At 43.6% G+C, this 19,124-nt stretch overlaps 1 protein-coding gene across 2 annotated transcripts in view; it reads right to left on the bottom strand.

The window, feature by feature from the left end:
- appa (amyloid beta (A4) precursor protein a) overlaps positions 1-19,124 on the bottom strand; it is a 32,137-nt gene that overhangs the window by 8,515 nt on the left and 4,498 nt on the right. For both annotated transcript variants that reach the window (XM_046056414.1, XM_046056403.1), the window contains exons 2-10: positions 8,476-8,643; positions 6,568-6,691; positions 6,314-6,426; positions 5,985-6,175; positions 5,210-5,541; positions 4,427-4,594; positions 1,276-1,409; positions 333-407; positions 76-234 (exon numbers count right to left, since the gene is read on the bottom strand). In XM_046056414.1, coding sequence (XP_045912370.1) covers positions 76-234; positions 333-407; positions 1,276-1,409; positions 4,427-4,594; positions 5,210-5,541; positions 5,985-6,175; positions 6,314-6,426; positions 6,568-6,691; positions 8,476-8,643 — 1,464 coding nt within the window. The remainder of the gene's footprint in view (positions 1-75; positions 235-332; positions 408-1,275; positions 1,410-4,426; positions 4,595-5,209; positions 5,542-5,984; positions 6,176-6,313; positions 6,427-6,567; positions 6,692-8,475; positions 8,644-19,124) is intronic.

Below are 19,124 nucleotides of genomic sequence, written 5' to 3'. Positions count from 1 at the left end.
CACAGGGCAAATGACTTTTGATCATTAAACTCTGACAGCCATCTGCATCGAGCGCTAACTGTGTATACTGCGTACCCTGGGTGGGTCCTGCTGCAGCGCTGTCAGGTAGCTCTCCAGAGCCAGGCGGCGGCGGTCGTTGAGCAGCGCCTCCACCCGGGCCATGTGGGTCTCCACCAGCTGCTGTCGCTCGCTAGCCGCCTCCTGCTCCAGCGCCTCAACCTTCTCCTGGAAACGCTGCATGCACACACGAATCGCAACGTACAGATTAATGAAACGACAGCCAGAAACATCTGGTGGTTTTGCGAATTATGTCCAGTATGTGCATGTCATACCTGGATGACAGCCTTCTTGTCAGCACGTGGCAGGTTCTTAGCTTCCCTCTCAGCCTCCTCCCACTCTCTCATCACCTGAGTGCAAGAAAAAAGGAGGAAAAACATTACATTATGCTTGTCAAGCTAAATCTTCTTTCCACGTGTTGTATCTATCATAGGATGATTTTACATGGAAGTGAAATGTCGCTCTTTGTGGCATTTATCTGATCCTTTCACAGCTGTCTAAATGGAAGAAACTTTTACAAAGCTATGAAAAGATAACAAATCCGGGCTGCAGAGGGCAAATATCAGATCCTTACGCTGTGTGTGAATAATCCTTTCAGATTGAGAATGTTGATATGAAGGGGTTTCTGCTTTCTAAATCAGAGGGGGGAAAGATGATTGTACATCCTACTTCAGTTTCATCCTCTCTAATTCAACCCAGGCCTTTACCAAAGACATGACCTAACAGTATCTGTAAGGGTGAAGTCAGCTGTGTGAAATCAGTGCGATGCTGCGCCTGTAGCTACCCACGTGAAACAAACAGTGCTATTCAGAGTGGTGCACAAACTCCGGCAAAAAGGAAAGAACTCTTTTAGAGCCATACGTGACAGTTAGTGTTCTTGTCTGGAGCTTTGAAAACTGTGACATTGCTGTCACAGCACACAATGTCTGGCTCTCTTCCGGAGAGCGAGCCGGGTTGATTAAAGTGGAATTGGCTCGGTCGGCTCACCCAGGAGGGATTAACAAACGAACCTATTCGATTTCCTTGACACACCTTTCCTCCATCCATTTTCTATTTATAGAAATATCTTTGTCCTCTCTCTGCTCAGCTACTGCTCATCCACATGTACGCAGTGACGGCTGATCAGCTTTCATGTCTGCTGAATTTAAAAAAACCATCAACAGTTTAGACATAATCTCCTCCCTCCTCATTTATTCCCTCTTCCCTCTCCGTCATTACCTGGGACATCCTCTCGCGGTGCTTGGACTCCAAGCTCTCTTTGGCCTTCTGGAAGTGACCGTGTTCGTTTTCATCAGCGGGCGTCTCCAGGTAGTGGTCCACAGCGTCGGGGGAGCTGGGTGTGGCTGTGGGTACTGCATTAAAATGGAAGTGAGGGAGAAAAAAATAAATAAAATAAAAGGAGGAGGTAAGGACGTGAAAAGGCTTTTCGTGAAGCATCTTTTTAATGCACACTTTTATTTGGTGGATCTAGGACCAGCTGTGTTGCCTCAGTACACACAAACACAAAACACAGAGTCCAAAATGGGTTAATAGGGTTAGTGTGAGATAAGGAGAGAAAGAGAACAAGACAGCAGCTGTAGCTGGAAGCCAGCACCCTCCAAAAGCAAACAAGTGAATGCCTCAGATGACCTGTAGTCCTTTGTATAAGAGACAAAACCCTTCTCTCATTTATAGAACTTCACTCAGACCTTGATACAGCTCCCAAGCCAAAACACTGGCACTGGAATTTATCCTGTGGGTTCAAAAGCACTGACTGAACTGAGGTTACCAGCATCAAAATATAAATGGACCACATATTCCGTGAAATTCGGATTTAATCAGTGGGAAGTTGATTATCTTCCACACGTGTGCTATCAAACGTGGTCGCAGCCTGCGTGAAGGTCGCACGTCATGTGAAATGGGTTATGTCTGGTGAGAGCGCATGACTGCACAAAAACAACGGAGATGTTATTCGCTTTGGCCTAAGCCTAAGTGTTTTGTTAGCCTCTGTTCCTCTAAATCATTTAAAGGATCGGTTCAGATGCATAACAACATTTTTTTTCCCCCCTCACATATCTCTGGTGTTATCATGCAGATAGTTTTGGTTTTATTTACCCAGGTTTAGACCTCTCAGATTTCTGCCTCCAAACCAACGCAATAGAGGTGCATATAGCTTGTGGTTCTCATTGCAGCATTGAAAAATTTACTAAAATATCTAACAAGGTCCAGAATTAGTTTAGTTCATTTACATATAACATATGTATCTTGTTACTTGGGACTACTTCTGAAAATGAAAATTGATCAGGTCTGTATGTTACCCAGAGTAACAAGGACATTTCTTCAGGAAAGACATAACTAGGTAAATAAATCTGCATGGTTAGGTAACACTTGTAATTGTTTGAACCAGCACCTAAACTAATATACACTGTACTTAAAGTGGTAATTCCTTGTTTCGATTTTTATATTCCATATTTCTTTATATCATTGCTGTTAAGCATTCTCCACTGTAGCGTTTCTAGACTGAACATTTTTCAAAAATCAATTTTCAACCTGGTGCACTACATTACATTTGCACTATTTTTTATTATGCCCCAGAGTGCATGCAAAAATTCCAATAATGGAACAAAAATGCTCTTCTCTTCAGCTAAAAGTCCCATAATGCTTTGCTTTCGATAAATTTAAATCGCTATGATATGAAACACCACACCTCTCAGTTACGGTAGTAGTAGATGGTAGTATAATCATAATTATTCTAGTGTAAACTATTGAGTGCAGGTAACAGTTAAAGACTGAACACGCTGCAGAACTTCCCCATGTACAACATTTTTGAACAGGGAAAGCTTTCATTAGCTGGACAAACACTGAATCAATATTTTGTTGGACCAAACCCTCAAAGTGGACAGAGACTGACATTTGCTGTATGAAAGTTACTTAGATTATTTCTATAATTATCGTGTGCTTTGTATTTACAAAAAATATGCCATTTGACAAAATACCAGTTGCACCGAGACTGACTATTAATTGAGCACACAAGCAAGAACAGAGTGTATGAGTGTGCGTGGCTGTTGGTTTGTTTGTGTGTGTGTGTGTGTGTGGGGACTGCAGCACTTTCTCACCTCGTGTTCAGCAGAGCAGAAATCCCATATCTAAACACACATGCACTTACACTCACACACCTAAGCACACACACAAACACACATAGGATAAAATTAGATCAAAATATAGGGAGATGGAGATAGCATGACTCCATTTTGCTGCAAGGCGGATCGTACACTTCGTGACTGAGACGCACACACACAAACACTCAAACGCACACATATCGAGCAAGGTCAGTGAACCTTACACAACACTTAAACCGCCTTCCGCTCCCCACCTATGAAAGACACAATCGTCCTCATTGTTGCCAATCTAATCAATCATCACAATGTGATGTAGCAGGCAGGTGCGCTCAGAGTGTGTAATGATGTATTGGTGAGTTTTTTCCTAGGAAATGTTTCACATTTTCAAAATTGCCGCAGGGGCAATTTGACAACCGATTTAAGCGTATGTAATGAATTAACCAGGACTTATTTCCACATCTACGAGGATGGGATAATGTAAGCAAGCCTGCAACGCATCAGGGATGTAAGGAATAATGTGCAGTGAGGTGAGGATTACTGAAAAATAATTCCTGCCTGGAAGATTTTACAGCTCATATTCATGTTAAAGTAATATACATGATGACACCCATAAAATGACTGTAATCATAGAAATGATTGTAGTTATACATGCCATTCAGCCTCTAAAGAGAATTGTACATGAAAATAAACCCTCTGTATCTAACCGTTGTTATTGGAGCATTCTGGCTGTCTCTTCCCTGAGGATTCAGAAAAGCCATGTGGTAATACAGGGTTTGGTTTTATCCTCATGGCTTCAGCATAACAACTGCTAAAACACCTCTCCAGCTCTTCAAAACAAAACTAGGTCCAGTGTGGCTCAAAGCAAAATGTAAATGCTTCACAACACATCTTGTACCCATCTCACACCTACAAGCTGAAAGTAAGTAAAAGGTACAGACGATCAGGTTGGTGCCTTCCACAATCCAGGAGGGATTGGTAAAAGGTAATGTCTGTTTATAGCACCACTATTTATCTGACAGGACGCACACATAGACTATGAGGAGAAAAAAAGTTAGAAAAGGTTAGCCAAGAATAGAGCTGACAGGTAGGGAACATCTAGAAAATGAGCACACCAAGCAGGAAACCTTTGAGCAGCTGTTAATATCTGGCAGCCGGTGAGCAGCTTGGATAGACAGCGAGGAAAAGTGAGAGTTAGAGACACACCGGAGATGGACTGGCATTCAGACCAGCGAGCTTGCTGGTTGAGGTTAGCTGCTGCCGGAAGGACTTACTGACGCTGCTGCAGACAGACAGGCAGTACTCCTCTGACTCAAAGTTATTTCTGTTGCCTCCGCAGCCGCCGTAGATAAACTGAGCACAACGGCCTTCCTGTTGGTCAAAGTACCAGCGGGGCAGCATGGCCCGGCAAGGACCGGTCTCTGCATTGGCCCAGCACACATCTTGGAAGACACACACACACACAAACACACTTGTCATCATTCACAATAGCTCACCATACACCATGCAAGTGTGCCATCTTATTGTCAAGATCTCAAGAGTGTTCACCTATAAAATATGGCACTTAAAGGAGACATAAAAATAAAATACTTGATGTTACATAGCAGGGCATGTGGAGAAAGCCAGTTTTCAACGTTATTAATACCAATTTAACATTAAAACGAAGAAACAAAGCTGCAACAACCAATTCTGGCTCTAATGGAACGTAGCTAATGAAAGCTCTGAAATGATAAACGAGCACTATAAGAAAAACGACAGCAGGAAATTAATTGGTGAGGAACATGAAGTTCAATTGTGTTCAGCAAAGCGTAAAAAAAAGAAAAAAAAAAAAAAGGGAGAAAACACGTTTTGTATGCTGTACTACTAAACTTGTACCACATTAATCTAAATATGAAGAAACCTGTCATCTTATTACTGTATTTAAGATGTTAACATTTCTTCAAGAGCCTTAAATTTCAAACGTTTCCAAGGCTTTTCAAGGACCTCCAGACACCCTGGTAACAGAAGATGAGAACCAAAATTAGACACACACCCACATCATCTGAAATGTTCCTTACCCTTGACAACCTCTTCCACAGACTCGGTGGTGGTGGTGGTGGTGGTCGTCGTCATGGCAACGTTGGTGGTGGGCTCGTCGGCGTCATCGCCGTCGTCCAGCGTTTCGACAATGTCGTCGTCGTCTCCCTCCTCCTCCTCCTCCTCCTCCTCCTCGTCCTCCTCCTCCTCCGCCACCTCTTCGTCCTCCTCTCCGTCCCCGTCCTGGTCGTTGTCCAGCACGTCCTCCTCCTCTTCCTCCTCCTCGGCCACCTCCTCCTCTTCCTCCTCCTCCTCTACCACAGATGGCCTGGTTTCCTCTTGCTGCTCCGCTGGCTCTGGCTCCCGCACCATGCTGGGGGAGGGAGAGGGAGGGGGGGAGGGAAAGGGATGAAAAAATGAAGGCAAGGGAGGGACGGAGTAAAGAGACATATGGAGAGAACAAGAGCAAGTGGGGGAAAGAAAAGGTGATGGAGGAAGAGGGATGAGAAATGAAGACAAGGAGGATAAATGGGAGGGAGAGAAGGAAAGAGGTTTTAAATTATAACCAACTTGCAGTTTGCTTTCAAGGAAAGAAATTTTATCCTCCTGGCAATCTTGAAAATGAAAGTGGCAGTATCTATGATCATCTGTACCCTGAGTGATTACTCTGCTGCTGCCTTACCCTCATTTATCTGTGTGTCTGTGTGTCTGTGTGTGTGTGTGTGTGTGTGTGTGTGTGTGTGTGTGTGTGTGTGTGTGTGTGTGTGTGTGTGTGTGTGTGTGTGTGTGTGTGTGTGTGTGTGTGTGTGTGTGTACCTGTTGTCAGAGTAGTCAGTCTCCGCTCCACCCCACCAGACATCGGAATCATCAGCATCCTGCTCGGTGCTGTCGGCGTCACGCTCAGCCTCCGCGGGACAGCACACAAACTCCACTCCTCGGAAGCGGTCGATGCCGCACGGCAACAGCATCCCGTAGTCGTGGAGATTCATGGTGCGGTCTCCGCAGGACTAAGGACGCGCAACATGAGAAAAACAAACACAGGGACGAAGTATAGATCAGTAGCTGTTCCTGCTGCACTTTTCATTACAGTAGTGTAGGTTTGTCTGAGAGTTTGACTGTGTGTGTGTGCACGTCTGTGTACTCACCTCCTTGGCAACAGTGTGCCAGTGCAGGTGGCTCTCACACTGGTCCATGCGCTCCTGGTGCAGGAACTTGCACTTGTCAGGGACGAGCAGGGCGTCACTCACAAACTCTCCCACTGCAGCGAATAAACAATATCCATATTTATAATTCATGCACAGCGGGCCAAGCCTTCTGACTGACTGAAGACTCTTGTAGTAACCAGACCAAAAAAGTGAGCGCTGAAAACTGAGTCAGTAGAAACATGTATGGGACTCACCCAGGCAGCGGTAGGGCACCACAATGTGACTGCGACACTGCCTGCGCCCCTTCTTGCACCAGTTCTGGATGCTGACTGGCTGGTTAGCCTCCACCACATTGGTAATCTGGAGTTCTGGGTACACCTACACACACACAGTTTTATATATTATAACGGGGTCATAACACAACACAGCTGAAAGAGAGTAGAGCAGGTGCTCCTCTTCACATTAACATTTTGTTTCATTAACACTAGTATCTTCTATCCATCACTTGTATTTCTAGTCAAACCATTTTCTTTCAGGCACAGCATCAAAGTTACTATTTTTCAATATATTTTCATCTGTACATTACTGCAGTGCTCCCTGCGGCTGTTTTCCTACTTGGCTGCTGTGTTTACTACAATGTTCCTCTCAGCCATGCATGATATCTGCCTCTCCACGATATTCTGGGTCGACATGTCATCCCTCTCCAAATACCTATCCCCTCTTTCTTATTCGTGACCCCTCCTCTGCTGTTTTCTCTTCTCTTCATGCCTCTCCAAATGAAGAGGAAAAAGATTATTCCACAACCTTCTTGGTTCTTTGTCCCTTTTCTTTCTCCCGTTCAGCTCTGGGTAGGAAATTTCTCCATATCTCTGTTTTGGTTTTGATATTTAAAGTTCTATCCCGCTGTTAAATGTTTAAACCCGGGACCTGATTGTTTGTTATCACTGGATTTGGTATCAGTGGCAGCAATGGAGAGATGAACTTATCTTCCTTTGAGTCTTGTCGTACAGCCTTTTCAGAGAAATCGCATTATGCATCGCCTGCTCTTATCAGACAAACCCCCTTTTAGCAGTGATAGTCACTGCTGGAATATTCCCCAAAGAAATGTGGTCTTGCGGTTGGAGCAGACTGTAGTGACTGGGAAAAAAAAAAAAATTCAGTTTCAGACAAACAACAGAGGGGCTCACTGTGTCGCATTTCTGCCTTTGGTTCGGTTAGCGTCTCACTGCTTTATCAAAAGCCATCCACAGCTTTTAAAGTAAAGTCACATGGACTTAAGCTGCTTGTTTACTGAGCAGAGGTTTGGCATCATGTCACGCTGCCAAATTAGGGATTTTGGTGACTAAAAACAAATCTGCTTGCAGACTCTGTAACTCACTCACTCTCTCAAACCAGCAAGAATAAACACCTTGTTCTGCCCTCTAATATCCACCATACTTTGAACAGACTACACCCAAACACAGACTGTAAAGAGGACAGAAAATCTCTGCATGCATTTCTTTGTGGTGCAACCTAGGTTTTGAAAATTGCTCTCACTTGCCCAAACATACAAACTTGCTTGTTGTGAACTCCCCTAAAAGAAGCTGCACTGCTACCTGCTCCATCATTGTAATTTGCTCGGAGAGTCAGCTTAATGGAAATGTAAATAACCCGACCTAAAAAATCCAACTCAAAATGTCACAACTAGAAAGATTTATCATACGGGTTTATTGCTCACTCAAAACAAAATAAACACTGGGTAATTAGAGTTTAAGCATTCCATATATCATAGCATAATGAAAATGTTGATTACAAATAGTTTGGGAGGGAAATGACCTCTCCAATCTCTGCTGCTACCAAAAAGATGTCTCCTTCACACCATTGTTATTTTCTCACCCTATCCTGACATTCTATCTCTTTACCCCCACCTTGATCTGTTTTTTTTAAACACCCCTTCAGGCTGACTTTTTACAACAATACGTCCAATAAAGATTCATGTCAGCTTTAAAGGGGGGGATTAATGTGATCATGTAATAGCAGCCTTAATTGATTCTACAGGGAAATAAATTGTTGTACATATAAAAATAGAAGGTGAACAGATTCTTGGGTTTTCCTCCCAAGTCAGAACCCCCCACCACACACACACACACACACACACACACACACACACACACACTCTTTACCTCCTGGCAGTACTGCAGGATGCCCTCCTTGGTGCCGATGCAGCTCTTGGTGCCCGAAGGGTCTGCCTCCCACTTGCCGCTCTGCACGTTGATGTGCATGTTGAGTTTTCCGCAAAACATGGCCACCTGGGGCTCTGCCAACAGACCCATAGAAACATCTGTAGGCACCTAAGGGGTGGGGAAGAGATGGACGAGAGAGAGACAGAGAGGGGGGTGAGAGACTTAATGAGATATACGGCTCATGTTAAACTCCTTTAGCACTTGCGCTGAAAAATGCAAGACGGATGCAATTAAATTTTATTACTTAGATAGCAGGGGGGACTGGGAGAGGAGAGGAGAGGAGATTAGCGTTGTTTGATGAAAAGTAAGATGAAGTGAGCTGGTTTAAGATGAGAGACGCAGGGAAAAGATGAGGGGGGAGAAGATGAAGGATGGGCAATGAGGAGAAGAAGAGGAAAGCCAAAGATGAGGTGTTAGCAGGAGGAGGATAGGAACAAATGTTCACATTTTGGGTGTGATTTCAGTGCTCCTAAGCATGGCAGTGCTAGCGTGCATGCTCAATATCTGTTCATTTTAGTCCATTGGGTGTTGTCAGATTTACAAAAAGATCTTGCTGAGAAATGCTGAAAAATCTGAGAAGAATAGGTGCAAAAAAAGTGATGGACACACAAAAAAATCAATAGCTTTAGAGGAATAAATTGCCTCAAACAACAAGCCTGAAGCAATCCAGTTCACCCTCTGTTGTCTGTGATGTTCATGCACAAGCACACCCACCCACTCAGCTGCCCCGTGTGTGTTACCCTTTATAGGAAAAGTGTATATCTGCGTCCATGTGGGCATTTTTTCCGAGTTTTTCCAGGACACTGTAGTGTTTATATAACCCTCTGTTGATTCATTTCTGGTTCGTTTCTCTCGGTTAGTGCAGCACATATTGAGCACAAGAGCAGGTTGGCTGGAGGCAAAGGGAGTGTGTGTGAGCAAACGTGTGTGTGTCAGCCTTTGGCATGAATGTATTAATTTTTGTGTTAATGTGCCTGTGTGTGTGTGTGTGTGTGTGTGTGTGTGTGTGTGTGTGTGTGTGTGTGTGTGTGTGTGTGTGTGTGTGCCATTGCTGTCTGCCTGCATAAGGAGGTTTTGTGCTGAAGTTCCCTTAGGAGAGGAGGTGCAAACCACTGAATGTCTGCATTGTACTGGCAAATGAGCTTGAACAAAATGGGAGGGAATAAAGGGGTGGGGGGGTTGGGGAAAAAGAGAAGGAGACAGAGGGAGGGAGGAGAGGGACTGTTGCCATTGTGTGCTTCCTAATCTTGTTAATGGTTCTGAAGGCCCTGGCAGGCAAACAAATGTTGTTTTGTGAGATGGATAGCATATTTTTTTTCCTCCAGACTCAATTCTCTCCAAGCAGCCAGGGGCATGAAGTCCTCTTCGAATATGAGAATAACTGGTGGGGCCCATCAATTTGGATACATGCTAAGCTGAGAACTCCCATTTTTGTATTGATTTAGCAGGCATCTATCTGGTGTTTCACTGGAAAGATGAATGATTAACCACTTTCATTATATTCCATCTTTACACTGTATTTCTACATCTGGCAGAAGAAGAATAGAGGGCTCTCCGGAGCTGTTAGTTCCTTTTCTATTTTCCCCTGAGCAAAGAGAAGCCCAACAAAGCGGAGCAAAAAGCTTGCCAGGTACACAAACATGAGGTGAATGCAATAAAATAAAAAAATAAAAAACACCTGTACAAGGTAATGCTACCCAGTGCTATTGCGCACCAGAGAGAAGACTTGTGAAGATTTTAATGATTTTAACAGAGACAGAGAGAGAGACAAAGAGAGAGACAGAGACAAAGAGAGAATTATTAATTTCTGTCCTTTGAGATGAGATGAAAGTGACATTGTGAAATTAAAAAAAAAAAGACATCTGGAAATAAAAGCTCCTGGAATTAATGAAAAATTACCAGCATTGATAGATCACCCCTTTGTTGGAGGGACTGGTTGGAAAAAGGAATAGTTACACTGGGGGATTTCTATCTTCATGGTATACTGAAATCCTTTGAGGATGTGGTACATCAATTTGGACTTCCCAGGTCTCTCTTGGATTAAGAGACACACCAAATGTCCTATGGTCCTGTGACAAGGTCCAGGAATTTTGGACCAGAATACATGATAACTTGTGTCTGATTCCGGGGACCCAGGTTCCATTCATCCCAAGAGTATTTATTTTAGGAGATGAGTCAGCTCTAATGGGAATAAATAAACACATCAGAACCTGGGTCCAGACTAGTTCTATGATAGCCAGACAGATTATTCTAAGAGGGTGGAGGACTGCAGAGGTGCCTTCAATCCAAGAGTGAGCTTGTGAGATGGCAGCATTTGAAAAAATTTTAACATTTTGCAAGATTGAATGTCTACACTAGAAAATAGGAAAAATACTTAAGCTTTCTGGAAGGTTCCTAAGACGCCATGTGCTGTGGAGTATATTATGATATCACATGTAAATAATGTGGTTTTTTTTGTGGGACAATGTGTCCCTATGTAGACAACCGAGGCCTTTTGCGTATGTGGTGAATATTAAAAAAAAAAAAAAAAGATTTGTTCATCATAAAAAAGAAAAATGACCAATAAACCCAACAATAATAAGCAGCAGGATGAAATATTACATAATATTGAGCCGAGTTTTCAAATGGATTGGATTATTTTACAATATCATGGTTACATTACATTTTATGTAACATAACCAAAATTATTTTAATACAATGTTGAAAATATGCAAGCTGGTCATTTTGATCAACGTATGTGTCAGTTAGTGTTTCCTACTTACTGCAGCTTTTAGGAATGTCACCGCAAAATAACTCCAAAATGTGTGATTGAAGTTTGGAGCCATTGGGCCACGCAGATAATTTTAACGGTCACATTATTACCGCTTCTTTACGAATGAACTATCTAAATAAAGTGTAGCCTAGGTGTTCTCTGAGGTTCAACCATTTACTGCAGTCAGGAGGTAATAAGAGAGCATACACAGATCAGGTAACACTTCTCTGGGTCAAATAGGCACCTACAAAGTTCATTTCCCTTACAGGACGACATGGTGAGCTGCAAGCTGTACTAGCACGGAAATTAGTTAATCCTGCACACACACACACACACACACACAATAGATAAACCCCCCCCGCCGTCCTCAGCTCACAGGGCAACTTAACGCGGGTGTTCATCAGTCTTGACACCGAGCCTTACTGCAGCCACACAGGCTTATTTAGGGGTTTGACGCTCAATTCCCACACTAGAAAAGATGCTCATTTACAGTAAAAACCCATGGCAAAACTGAGAGCAGAAAGTTTTCAAATGATCTTTAAAAAGTAATTTTTTGCATGTGCGCTATCTTTTAATTAACTCGCTTTCTGGATGCCCAGTTTCATTTTGACCTTATCTGCCTACCCTCTGGCCTCTCCCCTGTAGCTTACTGAAAACGATAAACCAGCTTCCTCCCTGCTTGAGGCACAGGTAGGCAAATCTGTGCCAACCGCTCGCGCACATTCAAATTCTTTGTGTCTTCCTCTTTTGGCTGGCAAATCAAATCCTCGCCAATCGCTCTCTCTTCTCCTCCCTGCCTCTCAGCCTCTCCACTGCTATCTCTCTACCGCTCTGTCTTCTGCTGGAGGAGGAGGAGTTGGGCGGGAGGCAGGGGGGTCAAGCCTTCGCTGCAAGCTTATAAATCAGAGTCCCCAGGATGATGGCGCAGGCGAAAGTGAGGAGAAAGAACAATAACCACAATGGCGAGAGACGGGGAGAGATTGGAGAACAGATGAATTGGACAATAAGCCTTTGGGCTCGAGCAGAAGGTCAAGCGCTCTGTAAAACAGAAAGGATGCGGGGACGGAGGGCCAGGGACAGGGAGGGAGGCTGAAGGAAATCAGGGAAGCCTTAACAGAGAAAAGATAGGTCATCCTGGTGTCATGAAGAGGTAGTTTAGGGAAAAAGAATGACCGCCTCTTTTGTCAGTTAGAGGATGCCAGTTACATCAAAATTATGAAAGATCCTCTTGGCAAACAGTAACGCCGCTGATTAAACTGTGTACAGAAATAATCACTGCATTTCCCTTCTACATCTTCAAAACGACTGGAGAAATAAGAGATTAGATACAATCCTCAAAGAAACAGAAAAGATAAGAACACTAAATGGGTTTTTTTGTTGTTCTTTTCTGGCAATGCTGGGAAGCTAGAATCTAACCTAAGCAAGCAGCAACTGGATGGAAAAGAAAGGCGGACAGACAAATGGTTAGCCACGTCAGCAGCAGAGTGTTAGACATTATAGAAGGAGACACTAGGCTTCTTTATCTTATCTCAGCTCTGCTTCACTGTTCTGCCAGTCTGCCAGCCGGTCATCCCCGCAGGGAGGGGAGGGAGCAGTAATCTGGGCACTGAGGATTAGGACGGCAGCCTGGTCAGGAGAAATATCCCCTTTTGGTCCCAATCTGGCATGATAGCCATCACTGTTAACGACAGGGAATAAGGCAGGGGAAAGGAGGCTGACGCCGTGAGATTGACCCCGAGAAGACAGTTCAAATTAAAGCCAGCAGAAACCCCAGTCGCATATTGCTTGCCGAGCTAATTTTCCCCCCAACAGAAATTACAAGTGATGCAACTAAAGCAGAGATCCATGAAAAATGCTTTCCAGCTTCTTGCTGCTTCCATCAATCACCGTAACTGATGAACTGACCTCTACAGTTTGACAAAAATGGGAGTTGCAGCTGAGGAAGCTAGCAAAGTCATAACAAATTCCACACTGAAGAGAACTGCAGCAGGGTTAGAATATGTGACTGCGTTTTTATTTGCAGAAAAACAGGCAGGGATGTGTCCAAAATCCAGTCAGTCACGGAAGGAAAATACAGACTTAAGCTACTGAGCCTGCTGACCCATATGGGACCACAAAATGAAGTTGCACATAGCCCATGTCCAAGTTGTTAAAGCTGGGCACCCAATGTTGGTTTATAAATTATACAAAGCGTTCAACATCACCATAATAATCTGAGGATGAAATGGAATTAGTTTTACCCTGAGGGAGGCACACAAAAGAAAGAAACACACTAAAAAAAACCACACAAACAAACAAACCAACAATCTAATAATGTAATGCAATAACATACAAGTTTGTAGTAGTGAAGCGATTAAAGCGAGATTATTGGCTGCTGCAATTTGACAGAGTGGTTTGCTGCCTCGAGGAGGGTTATGAGGATGACAAGCTCGATGCAGCAGTTTATGTGAACCGTCCACACGTGCGTGCGACGTGTGTGCGATTTTGTTCCGCCTAAATTTCAAATCACAGTTCCCATCTCAGACAGGTAACCTATTTCCACAGGTGGAAAACCATGACCCAGATAACATCCAGGCAAACCTCAGACTCATGCAACGTGATCTTTGCTTCATCGTGTGTCTTGCCTGTCTTATGTTGTGCCTTAAAAGGATCATTCCAGTTTATTAGAAGGTCTTGTTTTGCTCAGGTGCACTCGCAAGAGTTAAGATTAGAGCAGCAAACAATTTTGTAGTTCCAGCTTCTGAGCTGTAATTTTTGGATTTTGGACAAGCTTGCCTCTCCATTCACCATTTTGACTTGGAGGGAAACACGCACTGCAAAATAAAAATATTCAGCCACATTTTTAGTTTAAGATAATAACTGTTCTTCCACTTTATGTAAATTGCCTAACCATTCCTATCTCAAAGTCATTGTGAAAAGGGACTTGTGTAAAATGTAACGCTGTGCGTGTAAGGCTGGCGCATTCACAGATGTGATCAGCAGCACTAAAAAGCAGGAAAAGGTTTATTACCCATTACATGTTAATGGGGGGCTGTCAGAAAAAGAAATATTGTATCACACGCTTACAAACTGCAAATAAGTCCATTCGCACGCGGGCGCGCACACACACACACACACACACACACACACACGCAGACTAACTATGTAACTCACACAGAGGCTGAGAAACAGTTTCATGTATTCCAGTCCCCAGAAAGCACACACACAATCTTTGAAGTGTCCCCCTGGGCGCTGGTCCTGCGGTGCTATTAATTGTACAGTCTTATCTGAGTGGCCCAGGCCTGCCAGGGGGAGTTTGGTGAAGGTGGGGTAAGGGGGGAGGGTGTCTCAGATCAGCTCTCATCCCAGGGGGAGACTCCCTGGAGAGCGAGATGTGTCACAGGAGCTCGACACACACACACACACACACACACACACTCTCTGGCACACATCTTTAGCAGGCATCTTTGGCTACGTCGGAGCTAGCAGCTAACAACACAAGGCTTTAATGTCCAGGCGAGGTACATGTCGCACCACACCCAAGATAGTGTCAAGTGGTGAGTGTTAGCGATGGTTAACAATGGCTCTGACACACGATCACCATGTAGGAGAGATCCCCTGCAAGTTGCAGTGTAACACAATGCAAATAAGCGCTTTATCGTGTTATCTCTGGCCGCCTTTAAACATTTATGAGTGGGATAATGTGATATGGGATACAATAAACGTATATGGCTTTCCTTTGAGTCATTAATCAAATCAATTGTGGTGGAATCGAGCAGAAACGCGGCTGTCTGTGGGTTGTTTACAAGATGCATCTGTGGGAATTTGATTGCTTAGCTTGGGAGGATATGCGACGGCTGAATTAGATAAGACTGGCGAGGTGACAGAAATGCTCAGCACGCAGCGTAATGCTTGTGCACAAGGTGGTGCACGTACAAACACACACACACTCTACAATCCCCTTGGCAAGCGGGCCCTGCTGTTACTTAAAACCTTCAGATCATCTTTGACTAGACTTAAAGTGTGAGTGCAAAACTATCCCATTCTGGTGTGTCACTGATTACAGGGCCACCAGACCCTCCTTCCCTTCCTCTAACACTTCCTGTCGGCCAAAAAGTTCAATTACAGAGCCAAAATGTAAAAACCAGATAGAGCACTCATCAAAAAAATAAATAAATACCGGGGCAAAACAGAAGCTGTGTCCTGAAAATCTGAAAGAAAACTGGGATTGACCGCCTGGCAACGTTATAGGCGGTGCGTCAAATCAGGTTATGATGAAACCCGAGCTCCTCAAGAAATGCAGGCCGCATTGCGTTATGTTCATTCATGCATTTCTTAAGATCAGTAGATCCAAGTCTGGGAGTCTGAGTCTGGGATGAATATTGATCTACTGACTTACTGGGCTTAAAAGGTTAAAGTGACACAATGAAAGCTTTCCTCCAAGTCAAATGCTGACATGTTGATAAAAACCCTCAACCACACCCATCTGGTAGAGGCCTTTTTCTTTCTCCCCCCCCGCCTCTTACTCAGAGCTCAAAAGTTTGCATTGAGTCTGTGAGGAAAACGCAAGTTTGTTTGAAGCATTATCTTCATTCATATTCATAGCGATTAAGCTTTGTCTCGAGGGGGGTTCTTCGGGAATTAGCATCTCTGACAAATCTGTTTAAAATCTTATTAGAAGTGGGTATGAAAAATAGTTCTGACTTCTGCCCACTTCATTTGTCTAGGGGTGATGGAGGGACTCTTGGTTTCCTTAGGTATGATCACCACAGATACCAAGCCTGCTCAACCCCGGGGGAACAACCTGCTATAACTTCCCTCCATCACTGCTGTGGCAACCTGAGGCAAACATCTTTATCCGAGTTGCCTGGGAGAGGGAATTTCATCATCAGGTCGGTTTGCTTTCGTAAGGAAGTGAGTGTGAGTGTGCGGATGTGTAACCTGCATGTAGCTGGGCGTGCCTGCAGGTGTTTTTGTGTGCTTAAAAATTAACATTAAACACGTGCAATGGCTGGCTCATTCAGTATCTGCATGCTAAACTGGCTGAAATTAAGTTACCAGAATCCTAAAAACCATGTTTAAAGCCCATTGTCAATTGAAACATGAAGGATTTCACAGAACAATGACCTTGTACCGTGCACAGATACACGCACATACATCACTCCTGTCAACTGCACAAACGCAGGATGTCCGCTTCCATTATAGCAACCAAACAGGAAACAGATCTAGAAATAGCAGGGCACTGTCAAGAATACCAGCCCTCTTTCTGGCGCAAATCTCCATCTCACCTCTCTCTCTCGTTTGTGTGCACGCACACACACACAAAAAAAACTTGGCATTTCAAAGTGTTCCAATTTCACACTTGGTCTCCGAGAGGACTAGTCATCTACAATTGATGGTGTGTCGCCCGGTACGAAGGGGTACTAATTTTTATAAACCCTTTGGACTGTGAATCTCAAACATGAAGCACATCAGTAAAATACTGTATGGAAGACACAGCGTTTCACAGAAGAAACCATAGTGAGAAGCTGTTGTGGTGGAAAATGGTAAAAAGAAGGGAGAAAGGGAGGAACGGGTGAGAAGAACAAGAGGAATAAAGCACAGCAACCTAATTATAGTCCAAGTACCAGGCACCTGGGGTAGACTCCAGTGCTATGGCAACCCTGAACACCCAGGACGGTGAGTGGAGAGATGGGAAGAGCGAAGTGAGAGGACGATGGGATGAGATCATTCCAGTAAGTGGAGGCATATAACCTTCGCAAACAAGGACCCTCATGGGTATTTTTGTGTCTCGGCAGAGGTGGTGAAACGGAAGAATTTTATCATTAGGAAGAAACTTTCTCAAAATGATTCCACATCTTTAAAATAATGAGTCAGCAACCTCTGCCGGAATCTAAAAAGTACTGGGGCAAAGCAGTTTCTTAGCGTGCGTCCACTTACTGAAAAAAAAAAAAAGACAGAGAGGATGAAAATATGGACAACTTTGGAAACTAGTAGGAGGAAAAAGAGCACAGAGATTGTGGTTTCAAGAAATGTTCCTAATGATCATTTGGAAGAATTGGTTTGTATAGGTTTGGATGAAAAGATTGTGTTTGTGAATAGCTTATGCAAGGATTATTAAACTGCTGAGATGAAATAAAGAATTGTAAGCCAAAGGCATGTCCTTTCATTTTAAATTCAGCTCACAGACTGAAAACCAACAAAATATTTCCTCCAAAAACATCAAGGGGCATACTTTTAATACTCACACTTGTGTTTGTTGGCTAGCTGAAGTTGTTTTTTCGAAAGCTTTCTGACCTTCTGGTCATCTGGCGCGTGTCCGGACCTGGCAGTCTCCAGGAAAAACTTGCAATAGAAGTGCATGCTCTTTTCTGAATAACAAATTCAACTAATAATTAATTAAATTAATTTATGGAAGAAAAAACTTTTTTTCCTTAATTCAAAGTAGAAGCATAAGCAGGAACATTTCAGATGTATGTCACTTAAATACAATGTCTGTGGGCGCTAATCCCATTCCATATGTTGATATGTTTAAAAGGTGTGACAGATCGCATAGGATCTAGAATAATTTGAAAATCATGTCCCAATACATCCAAATTTGGGGGGTTATTTTAGCCTTTTTATTCACAGCAGATATGAAATATAGTGGCGGGGTTGGGGTTAGACATGCAACAAAGATTCCCTTGCAAATTCAACCTGGAATGTTGAGACTGTACGGTCTGTGTATCTGCTAAACTACCAGGACTCTCACAGAGATGCATTTTCCTAATCACTTTGTTGCATGCTTTTTTAGAACAGAAGAACCAAATGGGATGTTTGCCATTCTGGTTTCACTGACCGACAGAATTTATGAATCAGCCTTAATGCACTTGACCCTAAATAAATGCCAAAACTAGCAGGCACAAAGGCACGGGCTAGACCACTGCTGGTCTCCTCTCTTTCAGATGTGAGCTGGCGTTTCTTTGGTTCATTACACATATCCATCCTGGGATCAGACAGAGAGAACACAAGCAGCCTGTTGGATCAGCTGCTCCATTAAATCAAACGCCCCGTAAGTGCCAGGCGGGCCCGAGACATGATATGCGATGACGAACACACGATATAATATAGTCACTGCAGCACCATCCGGTTCTCACATGGGCGTAAATCTACACATGCACACTTAAATTTATATACAGACTCATCCGTCACACACTGACAATGTTGCATCCGTGTGACCAAATTCATGATTAAAACTTGATTGTATTGGTTCAATTATCACACCCTAGGTCATATCCCAGAGGAAGGTCTATCCCACACACAAACATATGCAACACACCACAGCCTCGACTGGAACACATGATGGAGATGTGACTTTAAAAGCACTGCAGAATTGATGGCTTAACAAGGAATGGCAGGAACACGCCTTCAGATGGAGGCTGTGTGTGCGTGTTGCCTCACTGATGAAGTGAAAGCTGGATGTACCCCGTGCTGCTGCTGCTGCTGCTGAGTAATTGCGCAGGTCAGGGCGGCTTGTTTCTCGGCTTATTATTCAGATTCTGTACCAACAGCTGCTTACTCAGCAGCAGTGAAATGAGTGTGTCTTCATGGCGCACTGCTGATATTTACAGATGGAAATAACGGTCCAATGGTGATGAATGGTGCTGCATGGTGGGAGATTCACTCGAACATGAGAAGTGGGAGGGAGAATGTCATGTTCCCTGAAGACTACGGGGCAATAAAGCTAAGGTATGTGTACACGTTTGACCTATTAGAGCTAATTATAAGCCAGTCATAAGAAGGAAGAGGTGAGAAAGATGAAGAGGCTTTTCTAAAGGACTGACTTGCAACTCCAAATTAGTGAGTCGTAATATTTTGT

The sequence above is a fragment of the Micropterus dolomieu genome, linkage group LG01 (genome assembly GCF_021292245.1).
Source record: "Micropterus dolomieu isolate WLL.071019.BEF.003 ecotype Adirondacks linkage group LG01, ASM2129224v1, whole genome shotgun sequence".
Lineage (NCBI taxonomy): Eukaryota > Metazoa > Chordata > Actinopteri > Centrarchiformes > Centrarchidae > Micropterus > Micropterus dolomieu.
Note: the sequence above shows the minus strand (reverse complement) of the source record. Positions and strands in the feature narration are given on the sequence as shown.